The sequence below is a fragment of the Lepidochelys kempii genome, chromosome 15, assembly GCF_965140265.1.
Source record: "Lepidochelys kempii isolate rLepKem1 chromosome 15, rLepKem1.hap2, whole genome shotgun sequence".
Lineage (NCBI taxonomy): Eukaryota > Metazoa > Chordata > Testudines > Cheloniidae > Lepidochelys > Lepidochelys kempii.
The window spans coordinates 27,474,739-27,493,462 of NC_133270.1; the positions used below are offsets into that span (position 1 = coordinate 27,474,739).

Here is an 18,724-nt window from a genome sequence, read left to right on the forward strand (position 1 = left end):
ATGAAAATCGACTGATCGATTTCACTTTTTATTTCTAGTCAGTTTCTCCTCCCTCTCCTGCTCCAAGCACCCTGAAGCCTTGTTTGGGCAGTAGATACCATGCACTGCAAATGTTGGTGTAAATCCAAGCCCAAACCCTTCTATTTTCACTCTCCTTTCTTGTTTTTAAATGCATGTGAATATTTGTATTGCTTTCACAATTTTTAAAAACCTTTCTGTCTTGCTTGAGGACAAACCCTACATCTTGGATCTAAATTATCACTTGACTAGGTATCACAACCCAAAATATTTTAAACAGGCTGGGGAGGGAAATTGAACCCAGCTGCTCACATAGTATAGAATGTCTCTATACTGTGATATATTTTTCACACAACCAAGTGATTTGAAATTAGATCCGATGGGCCAATTTCCACCCTGCCGTAAGAAGGGCATACTAAATGGAGTGGCACAGGCATATATCAGGGCTGAATTAGACTGTATTTCTCTCCCCATCCACACAAACATTCTTGCTGTCTTTTCACCTGGAGAAGGACAGCCAGCCACATTGTGCCGTTGGGTTTTATGCAGAACTCCCCCCTGGTTTCAAAAGGGAATCTTATTTAAAAGCCAGCTGTATTCTATGGGTCAGTCCACTCGTGTGGGTGGAAGAGTTCCTCTTGGAAACTCCAGACTTCGGTGCAGCTCAGCCCATGCTATTGACCCATGTAAGAAAGGAGTCTTGGACAGGATAGTACCCTTTATGTAAAACTCAGTCCAAGGGGCAGCCTGGAAAAAGGAAGTGATCTGATTAGTCAGGATTGGTTGATTGGTCACAAACGGCTCTGTTTCAGTTGCGGTATGACCTTTAACTTTTTTTTTTTAAAGAACTCAGGTAAAATACCAACCTCCAGCCCGTCACATCATTTCCCAGCAAAAGTAGTAGTTAATCCCCAGGACCAGCCTGGCAGAGCTGTGTCAGGCAATTAAACAGCCTCTGTGGGTCCGCACTCACTTGACAACTTGTGTCTTGCCCACACGGGCTCTTTATGCTCTTGCTAAGGTAGGTGGTAGGGTTCTCAGACGAAATCGGTGGGGGACTGTACAGATAAAATCAGAGAAGAAATTTCTTCCATTGGGTACATTGCTGCAAGTGGGGTTTTCGTAAGCGCTCAGCGTTGGCTTAGCTTTGCGCCCAGTGGGAATTTACCACTGACTCCATTGGGAGCAGAGTAAGATGATGAGAATGATCATGAGAATGAAAATCAAATCCTAATATATAGAGGACCTGATCTTGCGCCCATTGAAATTAATGGGAAACTTCTGTTGACTTAACTGGGAGCAGGAGCTATCCCCAGATGACCAAATTTCCACCCCACCCCAGAGCAGTGGGCTAAATGTTCATAATTAACCAGGAAGTTACAGTGTTCCATATTTTGTGGTATTGAGGAACTAGAAGAATTGTCCCCACTCAGCCACGGGCCTGATCTAATGTGCAGTGAAATCAATGGAAAAATCGCCCTTGAGTTTGATGGGCGCTGGAGGTAGGTTTCACTTGCTAGTTGTGATGTATTAACGCTGTCCTCGTTTGCTGGGGTTTCTGGTACCACAAGGAAATATTCAACTCTAAAACTTTCATTGAGTTTTTTTTTTCAATCATGAAAACAATTCAGTTCTGGTTTTGTAAAAGCCGTTTTGTTAAAAAAAAAAAATTAAAAAATTATGCCGAAAAACTCAACACCATCCCTGGAAGGCTTTTCCAGTGTATTTATTAAATTTGCTGATCCACAGAACTAACAGTTCCTAGCAATGTATTTTCTAGAGTAGTTTAAGATGGCCCGTCTGCAGGAGGGAAGAATACATTCAGAGTGTCTCCAGAATGATTTTATTCTCTCCTTAAAAACACAAGCGATTGGCTGATATTTAGGTGGATTATCTCTATTCGGAAAAGGTCATTTAAATTTTTTTTAGCTGACATTTCCTGAAAGAGCAGAGCCAACTCCTGACTGAAAATACTGTGGATGGTAAAACGGGAGTAGCGTGTCTGAGCGCACCTGTCACATCATTCCGGTGTGTTTCACTGGGTCGCTCTCAGCTCCTGCTTTAACCCTTTGTAAGCACCTTTCCCATAAATTGGGACTGAATTGGTGTCCTCTCCAGGTGGCTCTTTAGCCAGTCACGTGGTGTCTGCTATGATACATTATTGCCGTATCCCATCGTTCAGTCTGAGGACTGCAGAGGAGTTGCATGCAGACTGCTGTCTCTCATCAGCTTCATTAACATCGGTGGAAGGGCACCTCATGGACCACATTATCTCCACTGCGAGCTGTGTCCCACGAGTCCTGTTTAGCTCAGAGCTTCCCTGCGGTGGGTGCTTGGCTGGCACTGCAGCCCTCTTTCAGTGCTGGGGAGAGGCTCAGGCGTCAGGGTCAAACTGGCATGATGATCACCCTGTTGCTGATTAAACTGCTCATGTGTGAACAGAGCCACTCTTGGGTTTCCATTCCTTTGTGGCAAACTTCACCTCCCAGTGCCCTCCAGGAAATGATTGCAATAGGGTTGGAATCAAGAAGATTCTATAAAATGTAACAAGCTTCCATAGAAACGATCGCAAAACCTATGAGATGAAATCCCGACCCCATTAAAGTCAACAACAAAACTCCCATGACAGCATTTCACCCATCATATTTAAGCCAGTGATGTCCATTCTGTGGATTGTTGGAACCAGCCCTGTCCTGGAGCAAAAAAAGAATTTTCTGTTAATTTCTGCAGGAAACTTTCTAGCCCTGTAGAAAACTTAGCCTTTCTTACTGTTGACCCTTTTCCATAAGGGTTAAGGTTTATTTAAAATATGGATGCAAAGTCTTTTGTATATTTCTAAGGTGATTAATCTCAGATAATACATTGATAAATTGATCTGAAAGTTTAAAGTGCTTTGAAGATGAAAAGCGTTGCAGAAGCCCTAAGTGTTAATATTATTTATTACTGTGTTTTAACAAAGGCAGTACAGTGCTGCAGAACGCCTGCTGTAGTAATATTTAGCATTTGAAATCTTTGCCTGAGCATTTCCATTTACTCTTAATTCTGCTTGTCACCCTACCCCTTGCTTTTACCTTCCTGTCCCCGGCAGGCAGATTGTCTAGTGCATAAGGTGTGACCTAGGACTTGGGAACTGTGGCTTTAATACTCGGCTGAGCTACCGACTTCCTGTGTGACCTTTGCCAGGTTGTGTAATCTACCCTGGGCCTTGGTTCCAGTCTCTGTAATGGGGAGGGATTCTGCCCTTCTTCACAGGGAGGTTGTGGGGATAAAATTCACTCGTGACTGTGAAGGTTGCTCAAATATCATAGTTAAGAGGGCTATATAGGTAGGTAGAGTTCCTCTTAAAAAACCCCAAAACTTCTGTTACTCTTTTACTCTTTAACTACACGTGTTTGTATGCGTGTGCACAGAGGTGCATGTGTGTACTTAATGATTTTGTTCATTCATAGGAAAAAGAAACAAGTTCAGTACTGGAAGTATTACCCTCTATTGTGTGTGAATTTTAACATGTCTATTACATACTTTTTGGTTCTGACTAGAATGAACGCTTGTCTGTTTTCCATTTGAATATTACAGGTTTTATGAAACCCCCAAACTATTTAAATATGGGGAAAAAATGTTGAAGCACCTTGAGCTTTTGATTGATATCGATCTCAGTGATTTCCGTAAGCAGGGAGGCAGAGTTAGCCACACGTTGCAGATGGGGAAATTGAGGCACAGAGGACAGGAATGATTTGCTCAGTGAGTCAATGGCAGAGCTGGGACCAGAATACAGGTCTCCTGAATCCCAGTGTATCCCCACTGGGCCCTCTTGACAAACGTAAAACCCAAGGAGAAAACAGGATTCTGTACAATTTCTGCTCTTTCCTAATCCATTGCTCCATGGGACGAGTTATGGCGCTTTTTGCACAAGTTGTAGAGTCAACACTCAATAGTTCTCGTCTCAGCCCCAGTGATACTGAGGTGATGCTTTTATAAAGTAAAAATTGGGCTACCATAACATTTCCAATAAAAGTCAACGCCGATGATTGTTTCCTCTCCAGTGACATCCCTCTGCCTATTTGAAATGGAAAGTTACGTGTCACTGACATGGGTCATCAGGTTGAAACGTGGGTGCTCCAAGCTTAGGCACCTATGTTCATTGAGGCACCAGGACAAATGGCCTGTTTTCCACTTCAGCTGTGCGTGCTCAGCACCTTTGACAACCAGGCCACTTCTAGTGAGTGGCTAGGCCACAACCCGTGCCCACCGAAATTAATGGAAGTCTTTCCACTGACTTCGGTAGATGCCATCGGGTCCTTAGTATGTATTTAGGTGGCTAATTGTAGGCATCCAAGTTTGAAAATGTTGACCTTGAGCCATCGTGCCCTTTTGTTGTGCTAGTGAATTGCTAATGAATGTCAGTAACCCAGTTCTCTGGTTCTTGGCTGATAAAACAACTGCTTTAGAACGGTGAGTCTTGGGAAGGCAAAGTCTGCATTCATTGTATTGTACAGGCAAGAGCTGGAAAAGGGCTGTAAGACCGGCACCATAGGGACATTGTATTCTAGTGCAGAAGCCCTGCAGTAGCCTCTCCTGATGTAAAAAGGAGAAGCCTTAAATCAGGGCTTCTAAAACCACCTAGAGAGGATGTGCAGCTGTGTAGTGCAGAGACCGGAACTTTGTCCAGTTAAAATGCACACCCAGCTCTGATAGTTTTCTGCTTGCGTTACTGGCCTACTGCCGCTGTGTTTGTGGTTTGCTCTTTCAAGCCCCCTGAAGCCGAATTTGTTTGTGAAATGCTAAAGAAAGCCCCCAAATTTCATAGATGCTGGAAGCACTAGAATGAGAAAGTGGGTAAGTGTATAAGATGCTAAAAAAAGCCATGGCTTATGCAATTTTAACAATAGAAAAATGATCTTTGTGCTCTAGTGACTGTGAGCGTGGAGGGGGTTTGCTCAGGTGGCTGCTAAATTACAAATGAGTGGTTTGCTTTTGTTTTGAATGACAAGCAATTTAAATTCACTCTTGTGTGGAGGTTGGACGCTTTTCTAGCAATGAGAAGGGGGAAAAAACCCCAAACCTCTCACCCCTTTAAATTGGAGCGATTGTGAAGCTCCCACTGTGCTGCGGCTGGAAGTTAGGACTTCATTCAATAATTATCAAATCTGTGATTGGTGTAACTGATTTCGCCATTGCTCATACCACTTCTGCTAGTTGGGACCAGGTCAGTTTTAGCTTCAAATAGGACGTGGTTCTCTTTCTAGAGGTGCACGAGACCACTGCCCTTCCTTGGGTGGAAGGTGATTATTAACACAGACAAACTACTCGTCGTCTTATTTTTAGCTCTGGAGTTATTGCGAATGTTAGAGTACAATGTATCTGATAGGTTTTTCCCTGAGACGCTGAGAATTAGCCTTGCTTCCTGGTGAGATTCAGGGTAAAGATTCAGGGATCCTTTCCAAGGATAAATTAACACAGGGCAATATTTTTTGGTCCTTGACTTTTTCTGGAATAAATGGAATTCTGTTATAATAGTGCAGGTTGGTCCAGGGGCTTTATCATAACCCTGAGCACTTACGCAATCAGTGGTCTACACTTTCAAGCACGGAATGAACATTCAGTAGTGAATCTGTCCAGCGCCTCCATGAGGATGGGGAAGAGGAGGCACCGGGAGGTCAAACCCAAAGTTTTCGAGCCTGGCTGTCTAAAGTCAGACAACGAAATCCATGGTTAGGCGTTGAGCTGGGATGTGGGAGATCATGAGCCTGTTCCAAGCTTTGGCGCAGACTTCCTGGGGGCCTTGGTAAATCACTGCGGCCCCAGTTCAGCAAAGCACGTCAGAATGGGCCTAAGGCCCAGACCCCAAAAAGGAATCTAGGCTCCTATCTTCTAGGAAGCTAGGATTCTAAATCTCTTCGTGAATCTGGCCCTCAGGATCTAACCTCTCTGTGCCTCAGTCTTCCCCATAAGTGAAACAGGAGTAGTAATACTTTCCTACTCGAGGATAAATGCATTAATATTAGTGAGGCTCTCGGGTACTCCTGCCGTGAGCACTCTAGAAAACCTATACGCTATAGCTCATTCAGTGTGTTCTGTTGTTATCGGAAGGGCTAAGTACCCTGGGCCACTTCCTTTTACTTGCCTACCTGCCACTTGAATCTGACACATTACTCGGCCCAGTAACTGGCCCCAGACGTTGCCAGCCAGTCAGTGGAGGAGAGAGAATTGGGACCCTGCGATTCCAGGCTCCCAGTCTGGTTCTCAGCTTGCTAAACCAGGCAGCCTGCAGTGAGTTGGTGGCTAGACAGACGCCATCCCAGTCACACTCACCGCTGCAGTTTCAGCCTTTTCTCCTAACTTTTTTGTTACGAATTCAGGGTCTGCTCCCACAAGTGACAGCACGTGGGCAGATTGTCATGGCTACTTAGTGCCCCAGCGAGGTCAGGGGGGTTGCCTGGAGGCTCAGCTGGATGCTACTCTTGGCAGGAGCAGAGACTTTAGTGCTAGTGAAAGAGCCAGGTGATGGTTGATTATCCAATTCCAAGCAGCGCTAATGCAAACTTCCTCCCCACAGCCTTCAGAGACCTGCTGAGTCCTTAGGCTAGACTCCTCAATTCAGTCTCTGTGGCAGCTCGTGCTTGGAGCAAAATCCAAGCGGTAGCACAGAGATGCTCTTTGGAAGGGGATATTTGCCTGTCCCGGGCTCCCTAATTTTAACCTCTTTTTTTTCCCGTCTATCCAAGTGGTGGAAGGTGATGGATCATGCTGTCCGGCATCAGCAAAAGCAAGGCAAACCCGTCGGGGATGAACGTGAAAGTTCTGAGCAAAGTCACTTTGATCCAGATTCTCCAGGCTATGTAGGCACCTTTAAAACCTTTAGTGGGTCAGGACCGTAGTGAACAAAGAACTCTGCAGTCAGGTGGGAGCAGGTAGGAAACACCACCAGGATTGTGTAGGCAAATGCTGAAAAGTTAACTGGAGTAAAAGATTCATGCACATCAATGTTGAATGGGGATATTGCGGCACGACTAATATATTGGTCTGTTGTTAGCCATGCAACGCGGCAGAGTTTAGTTACTTCTGAATTGCACAGCGGGAGTCTGGCCGCGGTCCCTCTGGGAGGTGGCATGGTACTGGTGATGCACCCTGATGGGAAGGCCCCCAGGGTCTGCAAGGACCGAAAGCAAAGGGGTGGGGGAGCTGGGGGTCTCAGCCATCTCACCCTGACCTGAAGATGTCAACGTGGGCGAGGCTTTTGGGGATGTGTGGTGTTGGACCCAGCTCAGCAGCCTGCCGTTTAAATAAAAGGTGAAATTCTTATCTCTTATTTAAGCTCCAGCATTAAATTATAATTTTCATTGATGCAAAGCGCATCAATGATTTATCTTGGTGTGACATTACTGTAGTGTTAGGAATTTAGCCAAAGGCAAAGGATGCAGGGTGTAAACTAGTTACTTTGTTTAATTCCATGGATCCTTTTGACAACCTCCTCCCTTCTCACTGCCACGTGGGCACTTGGGAACTCCTGCCTTCCATGGGGCAGCAGAGATGTATTGGGAGTAAATGGGCCAGTGGCTACAGAACCACAGCCAGATAAACATTTCTCTGCCTGCTAATGCTGTCATGGTTGTTGTTGTTATATTTATATTACAGTAGTGCTCAGAGTCGCGATCTCTGGTGGGGCTTTATTGCCCTTGGCACTGGACAGACTAATAGAGGTGGTCCTGCCCCTGTCTGCAATCTAAATAGACTGGACAAGCAACAGCTGTAATGTCATTATCGTCCCTGTCTTGCAGGTGGGTAAACAGGCACAGAAAGAAGTGACTTGACCAAGGTCACACAGTGAGTCTGTAGCAGAGCCAAGGGTTGAACCCAGGTCTCTCGAATCCCAGTGCGGTGTTGTGGCTTAGCTGCAAAGTTGTGTTTCCTGTCTTGCTCATGTCTGCCCTCTGTGGGGCTCCCCCTGAGCCCTCTCTTGGGTTTCTGGGTTCCATATTAAAATAACTGACCAGTGCATGGAAGGTCCAGCTCCCAGCTCTAATGATGGGACATAGCGTAACAGACAACACCTGGGAATGGAAGCACAGCTGCTTGCATCTGGCAGGATTTCAGGGCCGTGGAGAAGGGTGAGGTAAACGCCTTGTGACTGGCCAGCCGTATCTTTCTCCTCCTTAACAGCCAGGTGCTTTTCCTCCCGTGGACGGATTCATGCACATAGACAGTGTGCTCCTTCTTAACGCTGACTGTGAAGCACGTAATGAAGCATGGTGAGCGCACTGGCTGGCCTTTCTGCCAGCCCATGTCAGCAGGGTGGGCTATCCTGGGGGCTGTTGGAGCCGTTTCTGTCGACCACGATACGGGGGTTCCACGTGTGTAACGTTGTGGGGATAAGGCATATGCTCCAGAGTCAGGGATAGCACTAAGCCGCCTTCAGTTAGAAGCAAATAAAGCCGAGCGAGCTGCATGGTTTGCTGGTCTGGTGGATACAGCACGGGACCAGGAGTCGGGAAACCTGGCTTCTCTTCTTGGTTCTGCCACTGACTCATTGTGTGACCTTGGACAACTCAGCTGAGCTCTCTTTGCCTGAGGTTCCCTGTCTGTAACAAGGGGGTAATATACTGATCTTCCCTGGTGGAGCACCGGGAGACCTGTTCACTGAAGAGTGCTGTACAGCAGCTGACTAGTAGGAGTCTTTCTTGCTCCTAGGGCTGGAATGGACTCCACTAACATGGTGCTTAGCGTACGGCTAACATGGCGCATTAACACAGGGCTTAGGGTTGCTCGCACCGGATCACTGCTATGATTCCTACCAGAGAGCTACAAGATAGTGTCTCTTCTGGGCTCATCTTGTGGCTGGGCATATGGCTCTGAGCTAGACACGTGGGGGTGATCGTGTCGGGGGTGTGTGTGTGTGTGTAGGTTTTTCTGCTCGCTCTCACTGTAGAGTTGAGAAGGAGGCTCACCCACGTCTCTGACAGATGATTAGCTGAGTTTAATGATCGCTGGGGGTTTCCTGGGGGTTTCCTTGGGGGTTGAGTGGCAGCTGGGAAGGCAAGCTGAAATGCACTACCTGTCCCCAGTGAAATTTCACTGACTGCTCTCACTAGGGTGAGGCATTAGAGGGAGGCACTGACAAGTTGGCTTTGCTTGGAGGTGCCCAGTGCTGATGGTCCACCAGGTTCTTCTAAGTGGGATTCTTTGTGCTGTTGCCTCTGCAGCGAGGGTGGCTGCGTGGGGAGCCTGGTAGGTACCAGCGAGAGTTTGTGTCTTTCATAACACAAGAACCTGGGGTCAGCCAATGAAATGAATAGGCAGCGGGTATAAAACAAACAATAGGAAGTATTTCTTCACACAGCACCCTGTCAACCTGTGGAACTCCTTGCCAGGGGATGTTGTGAAGGCCAAAACTATAACTGGGTTCAAAAAAGAATTAGATAAGTTCATGGAGGATAGGTGCGTCAGTGGCTATTAGCCAAGATGGTCAGGGATGTGATCCCGAGCTTTGAGTGTCCTTAGCCTCTGATTGCTTGAAAGTCCCATTACCCCCAGCTATCAGAGAGCAAAGACTGACCCCAGTGGGAGGGATGTGCGGAGCACTGACACATGGCGACCTGAAAGCAGGGGAGACATTGGGTCTGTTCCCACATGTGCCAACTCCCAGCATGACGTCACCCAAAGTGCGTGTCCCCTCTGTGTATCTACTTAGACAGCCCCAGTACCTCCCAAATGTTAATGCCTTTAACCTCCCAGGACCCCGGGGGCCAGGGCAGGGCTGTTATCCCAGTTACCATAGAATCTCAGGGTTGGAAGGGACCTCAGGAGGTCATCTAGTCCAACCCCCTGCTCAAAGCAGGACTAATCCCCAATTAAATCATCCCAGCCAGGGCTTTGTCAAACCTGACCTTAAAAACCTCTAAGGAAGGAGATTCTACCACCTCCCTAGGTAACGCATTCCAGTGTTTCACCACCATCCTAGTGAAAAAGTTTTTCCTAATATCCAATCTAAACCTCCCCCACTGCAACTTGAGACCATTACTCCTTGTTCTGTCCTCTTCTACCACTGAGAATAGTCTAGAACCATCCTCTCTGGAACCACCTCTCAGGTAGCTGAAAGCAGCTATCAAATCCCCCCTCATTCTTCTCTTCCGCAGACTAAACAATCCCAGTTCCCTCAGCCTCTCCTCATAAGTCATGTGTTCCAGACCCCTAATCATTTTTGTTGCTCTTTGCTGGACTCTCTCCAATTTATCCACATCCTTCTTGTAGTGTGGGGCCCAAAACTGGACACAGTACTCCAGATGAGGCCTCACCAATGTCGAATAGAGGGGGACGATCACATCCCCCGATCTGCTCGCTATGCCCCTACTTATACATCCCCAAATGCCACTGGCCTTCTTGGCAACAAGGGCATACTGCTGACTCATATCCAGCTTCTTGTCCACTGTCACCCCTAGGTCCTTTTCCGCAGAACTGCTGCCTAGCCATTCGGTCCCTAGTCTGTAGCGGTGCATTGGGTTCTTCCGTCCTAAGTGTAGGACCCTGCACTTATCCTTATTGAACCTCATCAGATTTCTTTTGGCCCAATCCTCCAATTTGTCTAGGTCCCTCTGTATCCTATCCCTGCCCTCCAGCGTATCTACCTCTCCTCCCAGTTTAGTATCATCCGCAAATTTGCTGAGTGCAATCCACACCATCCTCCAGATCATTTATGAAGATATTGAACAAAACCGGCCCCAGGACCGACCCCTGGGGCACTCCACTTGACACCGGCTGCCAGCTAGACATGGAGCCATTGATCACTACCCGTTGAGCTCGACAATCTAGCCAACTTTCTACCCACCTTATAGTGCATTCATCCAGCCCATACTTCTTTAACTTGCTGACAAGAATACTGTGGGAGACCGTGTCAAAAGCTTTGCTAAAGTCAAGAAACAATACATCCACTGCTTTCCCTTCATCCACAGAACCAGTAATCTCATCACAGAAGGCGATTAGATTAGTCAGGCATGACCTTCCCCTGGTGAATCCATGCTGACTGTTCCTGATCACTTTCCTCTCATGTAAGTGCTTCAGGATTGATTCTTTGAGGACCTGCTCCATGATTTTTCCGGGGACTGAGGTGAGGCTGACTGGCCTGTAGCTCCCAGGATCCTCCTTCTTCCTTTTTTAAAGATTGGCACTACAGTAACCTTTTTCCAGTCATCTGGGACTTCTGCCGTTCGCCACGAGTTTTCAAAGATAATGGCCAATGGCTCTGCAATCACAGCCGCCAATTCCTTCAGCACTCTCAGATGCAACTCGTCCGGCCCCATGGACTTTGCACGTCCAGCTTTTCTAAATAGTCCCTAACCACCTCTTTTTCCACAGAGGGCTGGCTATCTACTCCCCATGTTGTGATGTCCAGCGCAGCAGTCTGGGAGCTGACCTTGTTAGTGAAGACAGAGGCAAAAAAAGCATTGAGTACATTAGCTTTTTCCACATCCTCTGTCACTAGGTTGTCTCCCTCATTCAGTAAGGGGCCCACACTTTCCTTGGCTTTCTTCTTGTTGCCAACATACCTGAAGAAACCCTTCTTGTTACTCTTGACATCTCTTGCTAGCTGCAGCTCCAGGTGCGATTTGGCCCTCCTGATTTCATTCCTACATGCCCGAGCAGTATTTTTATACTCTTCCCTGGTCAAATGTCCAACCTTCCACTTCTTGTAAGCTTCTTTTTTTATGTTTGTTATGCAGTTGAGGAGCCGAGGCACAGATCTTCAGAGGTAGTTAGGCTCCTAACTTCCATTGAAATCAATGGAGCCTTAATTCCTCCCAGGATCTGGGCCAGAAAGGCTAAGTGACATGCCTGTGGTCTCAGGGGAAGTCTGTGGCAGAGCCCATTCCCCACTTTCGTATCTGTACTACAGAGATAACAGTTCAGTGCATTTGATGAAAGGGGCTAGACACATACCAAGTAGCATTAATATTCATTCCCATATCCCTGGGCTTTTTATAAAGTGCCCATAAGGCCCTTCCCTGGAAATATCACCTCCAGTGTTCACATACGAATATGCCAGTCCCATTTTCAACTCTGGTCAACTAGACAAACTACGTAATAGAACTAAACCGTGCAAAGAGCTCCGCAGCGGGGCAGCACGTGTGGATGTGGCTGCATCTTCCGTGTTTCCATTAAATAAGAACGTTAGAAGATCATGGAAGTTGGCAAAACATCCAAAGGCGAAAAGCAAACAAGTTGGTGGAACAGGCTTATGCGCTGTAAATTGACCTACAGGGCCTAGGAAATTCACACTGGGTTCTCCCTGTCTCTGTGGGATCTAAACACTGCACAGGTCAGTTAAGTCATCAACACAAAATCCGTTGTAAACTTTGTGGAATCTTTTTCTTTTTGTCATTCCTCTGGTCATAGGGACCTCGGTTTGGGGTTCAATTCCTTCCCCCACCCCAGTTCCCTGTTAGACCGCTGTAGTTATGGCAGAAGCAACTTGATCAAACAGGGTCTTGCAGCATGCCCTAGAGGCGCTCCGACTCTGCGTTGCTGTATTATGATCTTAAAGTCAGCGGTGACCTCTGCTAAAAATAATTCCTAGAGTGAGCCAGAAAAACCCCAGCAATCATCACTGATGACCAGAAGCGGCACCAAGCAATAAAACGAAGGGTCAAAGGCTGTTAAGTGCTGCTTACTGGTTCGAGAACAGACCCAGCAGCTTTGCAGTGGATGCAGTTGCACAGCCCCAGCAGTGTGAGGAGAGTGTAGGTGGTAATTATTAACTCTGCAGCGGGGCACGGATTCTGGTCTCCGTTACACTCGTGCCAAGCTGGAGTATCCCTGCTGCAATCCATGTGTATGCCAGGAAGATCTGCCTGTGGCTTGGATGGGAGAGACTCCAGATTCATGCCGACCTAGCTGGGACCAGAGTCCGGCCTTCAGGGATTTCTTCTCTTCTTTGAAGCCCTGGTTTCGCATTTCCTCACCTCCTATTTCTGTTTTCCCTCAGGTGATTGCACTTAGTAAAAGAAGCAAGGAGGCTGAGACGGCTTTCCTCAGTGTTTACAAGCAATTAATTGGAGCACCAGGTAAGGAATGCTTTGGCTACTTAGCTGAATAATTAATGTTGAGAACAGACCGCCCAGCAGCCATTAGAAGCAAGGATTGCTGTGTATGCTGCATGCCACAGCATCACTGCCCTGTCCTGGTGCTCAGGGCTTTCTGCAGCTCTATCTCTCATGTTATCCATCCCTCCAATTGCCCAGAATCGGGTCTCCTTCCAGTGTCCTTTGGGCCATGGCACTGCATCCTCAGTGTTTGATCTCCCTGCATCACGGCCGGGATGGTGGCCACTAACTTTTCCATGTTCTTTTTGAGATCCAAGCAGGTGGCACAGACAAAGTGGAAGCAGCTTTTGCCATTCTTGTATTTTGGCACGTGAGCCAAATGTATCTTGACATTAGAAAAGAAATACGTTTGCTCGAGCCTTGTAATAACATGGCTTCTATCCCCAGTTGTGTTTTTGACAGTAAGTTAACTACAATGACTGAGCTCCTTTTACAGCCCAGCTCCCAACAAGGACATGGAGGGGGTTTAAACACGCATCGGGACATCCGCCGAACCCTACACCTAGCGCTGTTCATGCCCATCTGTATGTTGTCTGAGCTCTTTTGAAAGGAGAGCCAATCAAGGCTGACCCCAAGGTTAACATACAGTAACTGGGCATCCTGAGCCTAGAATGAACCGTCCGCCCCTCCGTGCTCAGTAATAACAACAATGCTTTCTAGCACAGGGTCACACAGCCCTGTGCGAATGGTATTCCCGCAGCCTTGCAAAATCCTGCTTGTCAGCTCATCTGGGGTAACTAGCGAGGGTTTGATGGGCAAGTAAAATAATGCTGGGTTTTTCATTCTCGTCACAGTGGTCAGGGCGGGTGAGCAGATTTGGTGCCTGGTCTGGTAAATGTTCACAACTGGTTTAGCAAGACTGTGTTGTCCCCATCTTATAGATGGGGAAACTGAGGCACAGAGGAGTAAAGCAACTTGGCGAAGTCCAGCGGCAGAACTGGGCCTGGCACCCTGATTCGTGGCCAACCAACAGCCAACTCTGCCTGCTGCCAAAGTTGTCCGTGGAGCAAAGCAGTGTGGTGCAGCGGTTTGGGTGCTGGACTAGCATTCAGGAGTCCTGGGTTCTAACGCTGGTTCTGCCTCATGGGCTGTGCGAGCTTTTCAAGTCTCTGTGTCCCTAGAAAAATAGAGCTAGCTGCTGCCATGCTCAGAGCTCCCTCTGGGAAAGGACTAGAGGCTCTGCGTAGTGTGGCCTCCCCCGCACCTTCACCAGACTCTGGCCCCCCCACTGGTGGATTTGGTGCCTGGCCCTGTGTAGGCTTGAGCAGTAACTCCTAGCAGAGAGCCCCGTGTGTCGTACCAGGGGCCCTTTGCATTACGCGAACCCTCGCTCATGCAGTGCTTGGCAGGAAGGAGTCTCCCGGTATCGAAGAACCAGCCGAGCTGTCAAGTCGGAGGATGAAGAGTTGCAAGGTGCAGGAGGGCTCCGGCAGGGACACTAACTCATCGGGCAGACATTTAGGAATAACAAAATGTTTTAATGATTTCTTAGGGGAATTCAGGAGACATATTTTTGTCCTCATTAAATTTTATCCTGCGATACGAGAACCAAATGTCAGAGCTGTTTCCGGAGCCCGGATCTATTCGTTCACCCTCCCCATGCAGACCCCACCTCAGCGCGGGCTCTCACTCCTGTAATTTTAGCCATCTCGATGCATTCCTTGACAGGCAGATTCTTTGTAGACTACTTTCGAAGCGACACACAAGTCCTGATTCAACGTTTTTGTTCTGAATGGCTGCTGTCAACACGGCTCCCCGGCGGAGGCTGATTGCTCAGCGAGTATTTTGATAAGTGAGCGGGGCTGTGTGGCTGCAATTACGAAAGAAGATCGTAAATCTTTTCGATATTGTTCACACAGATGTGGCCTGAAGTGAGGGGGGAAAAAAGCAGTAAAATGTGTTAAAAGCATAATTAATGTCATTGTTGCCAAGGAAGATTTGATTTAAGCCTCCCTTTGACTTGTGTAGCAGGGCGGCTGATTTCTGTCTCGCGTTGGGCAAACCCACGAGGCGCAGCCCCGGGCTGGAGGGAAGGGGCTTGTTAGTGGAGTGACTGGGGAGAAGTAGGTGAGCACATGGGCTGAAGAAGAGGGAGATGCAGGGGGAACGGAGCGTGTTGCCTCCATTGAGAATTTGCCTCTGTTTCAGCCAGCAGCATAGCTGCACGGGTGTAATTCATGGTGTAGACTGGAACAGCCACTGTTTGCACTGGCCAAGTGGATACCGATTTCCAGCAGGGGCATACTTTGTCGGTGCAAATAGCAGCTGTGCCTGTCTACACTGATGGCTGAAATTGGAGCAAATCCCTGGTGTAGACAAGGCCTAGCGGTGACCAGATGTCCCGATTTTATAGGGACAGTCCCAATATCCAGGGATTTGTGTTATATAGGCACCTATTACCTCCCACCCCCTATCCCGATTTTTCACGCTTGCTATCTGGTCACCCTAACAAGGTCTTCTGTCTGTCTAGCTAACTCTAGCTGTAGCTGCTCCGCTGTAAGCCCCGAGCGTAGACACAGCCTACAGCGATGAAAGGGCTTTTCCCCTTGATGTAGGTATCCACCTCCCCAACAACGGGAGCAAGGCTGATAGAAGAATTCTTAGGTCAGCAGAACTATGGCACTTGGGTTGTGAATTTTTCACACGCCTGAGCACTGTAACTGTGTCAGCCTAAGTGCGGCTCAGACCTTCGTCCCAAATCCTGCCCCCCCCTTTTCCAGAGGGGCTCCGCTCTGCAGGGGGAGGTCCCTTCTCCTAGCTCTGCAGGGGCTGTCCGGGGGCATGTGCAGGATGGAGCAGGGGTGGTGGATCTGTCACCGGGTGGCTCCACCAGCCATTGGTCCCTGCACTGGGGGTACCAGGTGTCTGGAGGCTCCTGCACCCCTGAATCTGGAGCAGGTGCAGCCCCTGCTTCTGCCTGCACATGGGGAGGTAGGGGACTACCATGGCCATGCAGGCCCTAAGCCAGGAGTAGCAGCTGCTATCACTTTGCGGTGACCTTGTGAGCTGGAGAAATTCCTTCCCTCACCACGTGGCCACTGAGTGACTGGGGTTGGGCACTAGGTGTAGCATTTCCCCCGGGAGGATACTGCTGCTTTCCCAAAGGGCACTCAGGGGCTAAGGAAAGTAACTAGCCCTCCCCTCACTCCCCACACGGGGCTGGGTGCTCAGCAGGGCTGCATCTGGGGTCTCAGAGGGGTTTCGTGCACCTTCCCTGACCCGATTCGTGCAGGGAGCGGTGCTGGGTCACTCCCGCCAATGCCAGACGACATAGGAAGACATGCTGTTAACTTTCAACAGCAATGTCACGTGACAGGCCTCCGTGCGTGCGGGGTTGCTGAAGGCGAGCTAGTGGGCTTGGCCGGCTCTGCCAGCAAGCTGCTCAGGGAACCAGCCCAGAGAGAGCCTTGCAGATGGGAGACGGGGAAATGCCCTGCCAGGGTCAGCCAGTAGTGGCGAGGGAGGTTTCATGGTCAGCTGCATGGAGAAGGGATGAATGAGGGTCCAGTCCTGCAGTCTCCTGCTGATACCAACAGCAGCAGCATTTGGCCTCTTGACTTGAGTATCAATGGGAATGTTTGCCCAAGCAAGGGCTGCAGAACTGGGCCCAGAGGTGAAGGAGTCCCAGGTGGCGGAGCTGGCTCTGGGGACGAGGGAGGACGTGGCAATGAGGGCAGGGACATGTTGGGGGAGCATGGGAGAGTTAAAAGCCAGGGGACGGCTGTGGTCTGGAAATGGATGGGTAACTGTGAGTGAGGCTCTCCCTTCCTGCCGGTGCTGAGCGATCCCGCCGTCTGGAGTCCCTCAACGTGCCAGGCACGGTGTAGTTTGCTCTGTGCAGCTTCACGGCAACTTTGATGTAATGTGTAATTAGACGTTAACTAGAGTAATGTTCCGTGAGTATCACATGGAGCTGGAACATTTCAGGACCCGGGAAGGCCAATGAATTATTCAGTGAATAACTCGGGTAAGAACAGCCAAGCTGAGTGGAAAATATAACCCCAAAATCCAGGGCAGCAAGAGCCAAAATGTTGAGTTAGAAACATCAGGCCAAATTCAGTTCTATTCCACCCATGTCTCTGCATTGACTTTAGTGGGGCTGGATGGGCAGCCTCAGAACATCTCCTGAACATTAACGCTGGCCTTTCTTGGGCCCTGTATTAATCAAAGCGGGGGGAACGCTGGTTCAGAGGCAATAAGAACCATCCAGAACGTTCACCCAGCCCACAAACCCCAAGCTAACTCTTCTTCAGAGTTCTTGAAAGTTTGACCAAGTCTTGTATTTCGAGATGGGACATGAGGTGAGCTGGGAGTTTCAGCTTGAGTTCCTGGTGGGAGGGGTTCAGCTTGGAACCCACACTGGGCCTCTGACCCTTCAGGGGTCCCCCATCACTAGGGCTGCAGAGCTAAAGCGTACTGAAGGTCAGTTCCCGAGGGCACAACCTTCAGTTACTGACAATGTTTAGATTAAAAGATCTAAGTTGTAGGGCCCACCCCAGAGGTCCTTGCTCAGTTTGGACTCCGCGCATCTTCAGGCACAATTCCCGTTGGTGCTCAGGGGCCAAATCCTGGGGTATCCTGAGCACTCACTGCTCCCCCTGACTGCAGGAAGGGCTTTGCTTTCATGAGGACTCAGTATAGCAGGGACATTCAGGTTTGACCCATCATGATCCCGGCTGCAGGTTAGAGATGGAACCAAACCAAGACCCTGCTCCTGTGCATGACGACTTCCAGGATTAGGGCCCAAAGCCCCTAATGCAAATACCCCCGACAGGATCAGAATGGGGAATCTGCAGCAGTCCCTTCACTATGAGATGTGCAAGGTCAGATCCCCTCTATATTGCAGACACCTCCAGACTTTCAGCTCGGAGCCATGCAGCTGGATGGATGCCATCCCTCGTCGGCACTCTGCTTCCCCAAACATGCTCACGTCCCCAGCGGGTTTCAGTCTCTCTGCGGCAGAGTGTGGAAAGGTATTTTGTCTTTTCTTTACCAGGGAATTGGGTTTTCCTGGAAGCGTTACCAAGGTTTCCTAATGAAGCCGAAAACCCAACTCTTACGGACACATCAGTGAAAGACATTCTCCTTCCCTGTGAAGTTGTGAATGTTAAAATAGTGTGCAATAGCACCCGCTAGTGGCTGTATTTGGCATCGGTGAGTTGAGAAAAATACCAGGCCAATTTTTATTTTTAAAAAAAGACTACGTTTTGCATTCAAGTATTTAAAAAAACAGGTGGTTTGATCTCTTGTGAGGTAAGGCTCTAATGAAATCAAAGTAAGTTAGTCATTTAATTAAGCATTGTGTGCACAAATGGGTTAGTAATTGCCACACAAAGCCAATATCATTTTAATCCACGCGTTGTTTTCATAGGACTGGTCCTGCAAACACTGATGCATGTGCCTAATTCCGCCAGTGTGAGTTGCCTCCCTTGTGAGTAGAATTACACACCTGTGTCGGCGTTAGCAGGGTTGGGCCCATAGTCAGTAACAGACCTCTCCACTTGCCCCAAACTGGTACAGGAGGCAGGGGGCTGAAATGTGATATACAAACCTAAGATGAGGGACACTCAGAATGATTCTTCCAATGTCATAGGCACCACTCCCTTTACTGT

The 18,724-nt window shown here is 48.5% G+C and overlaps 1 protein-coding gene across 13 annotated transcripts in view; it reads left to right on the forward strand.

Moving 5' to 3' along the window:
* Positions 1–18,724, forward strand: part of CUX2 (cut like homeobox 2) — a 228,626-nt gene that overhangs the window by 156,998 nt on the left and 52,904 nt on the right. For all 13 annotated transcript variants that reach the window (XR_012155035.1, XM_073312603.1, XM_073312590.1 and 10 more), the window contains one exon: positions 12,995–13,073. Coding sequence is in view for 12 of the 13 variants with exons in the window: in XM_073312603.1 (XP_073168704.1) it covers positions 12,995–13,073 (79 nt within the window). In the remaining variant the exon portion in view is untranslated. The remainder of the gene's footprint in view (positions 1–12,994; positions 13,074–18,724) is intronic.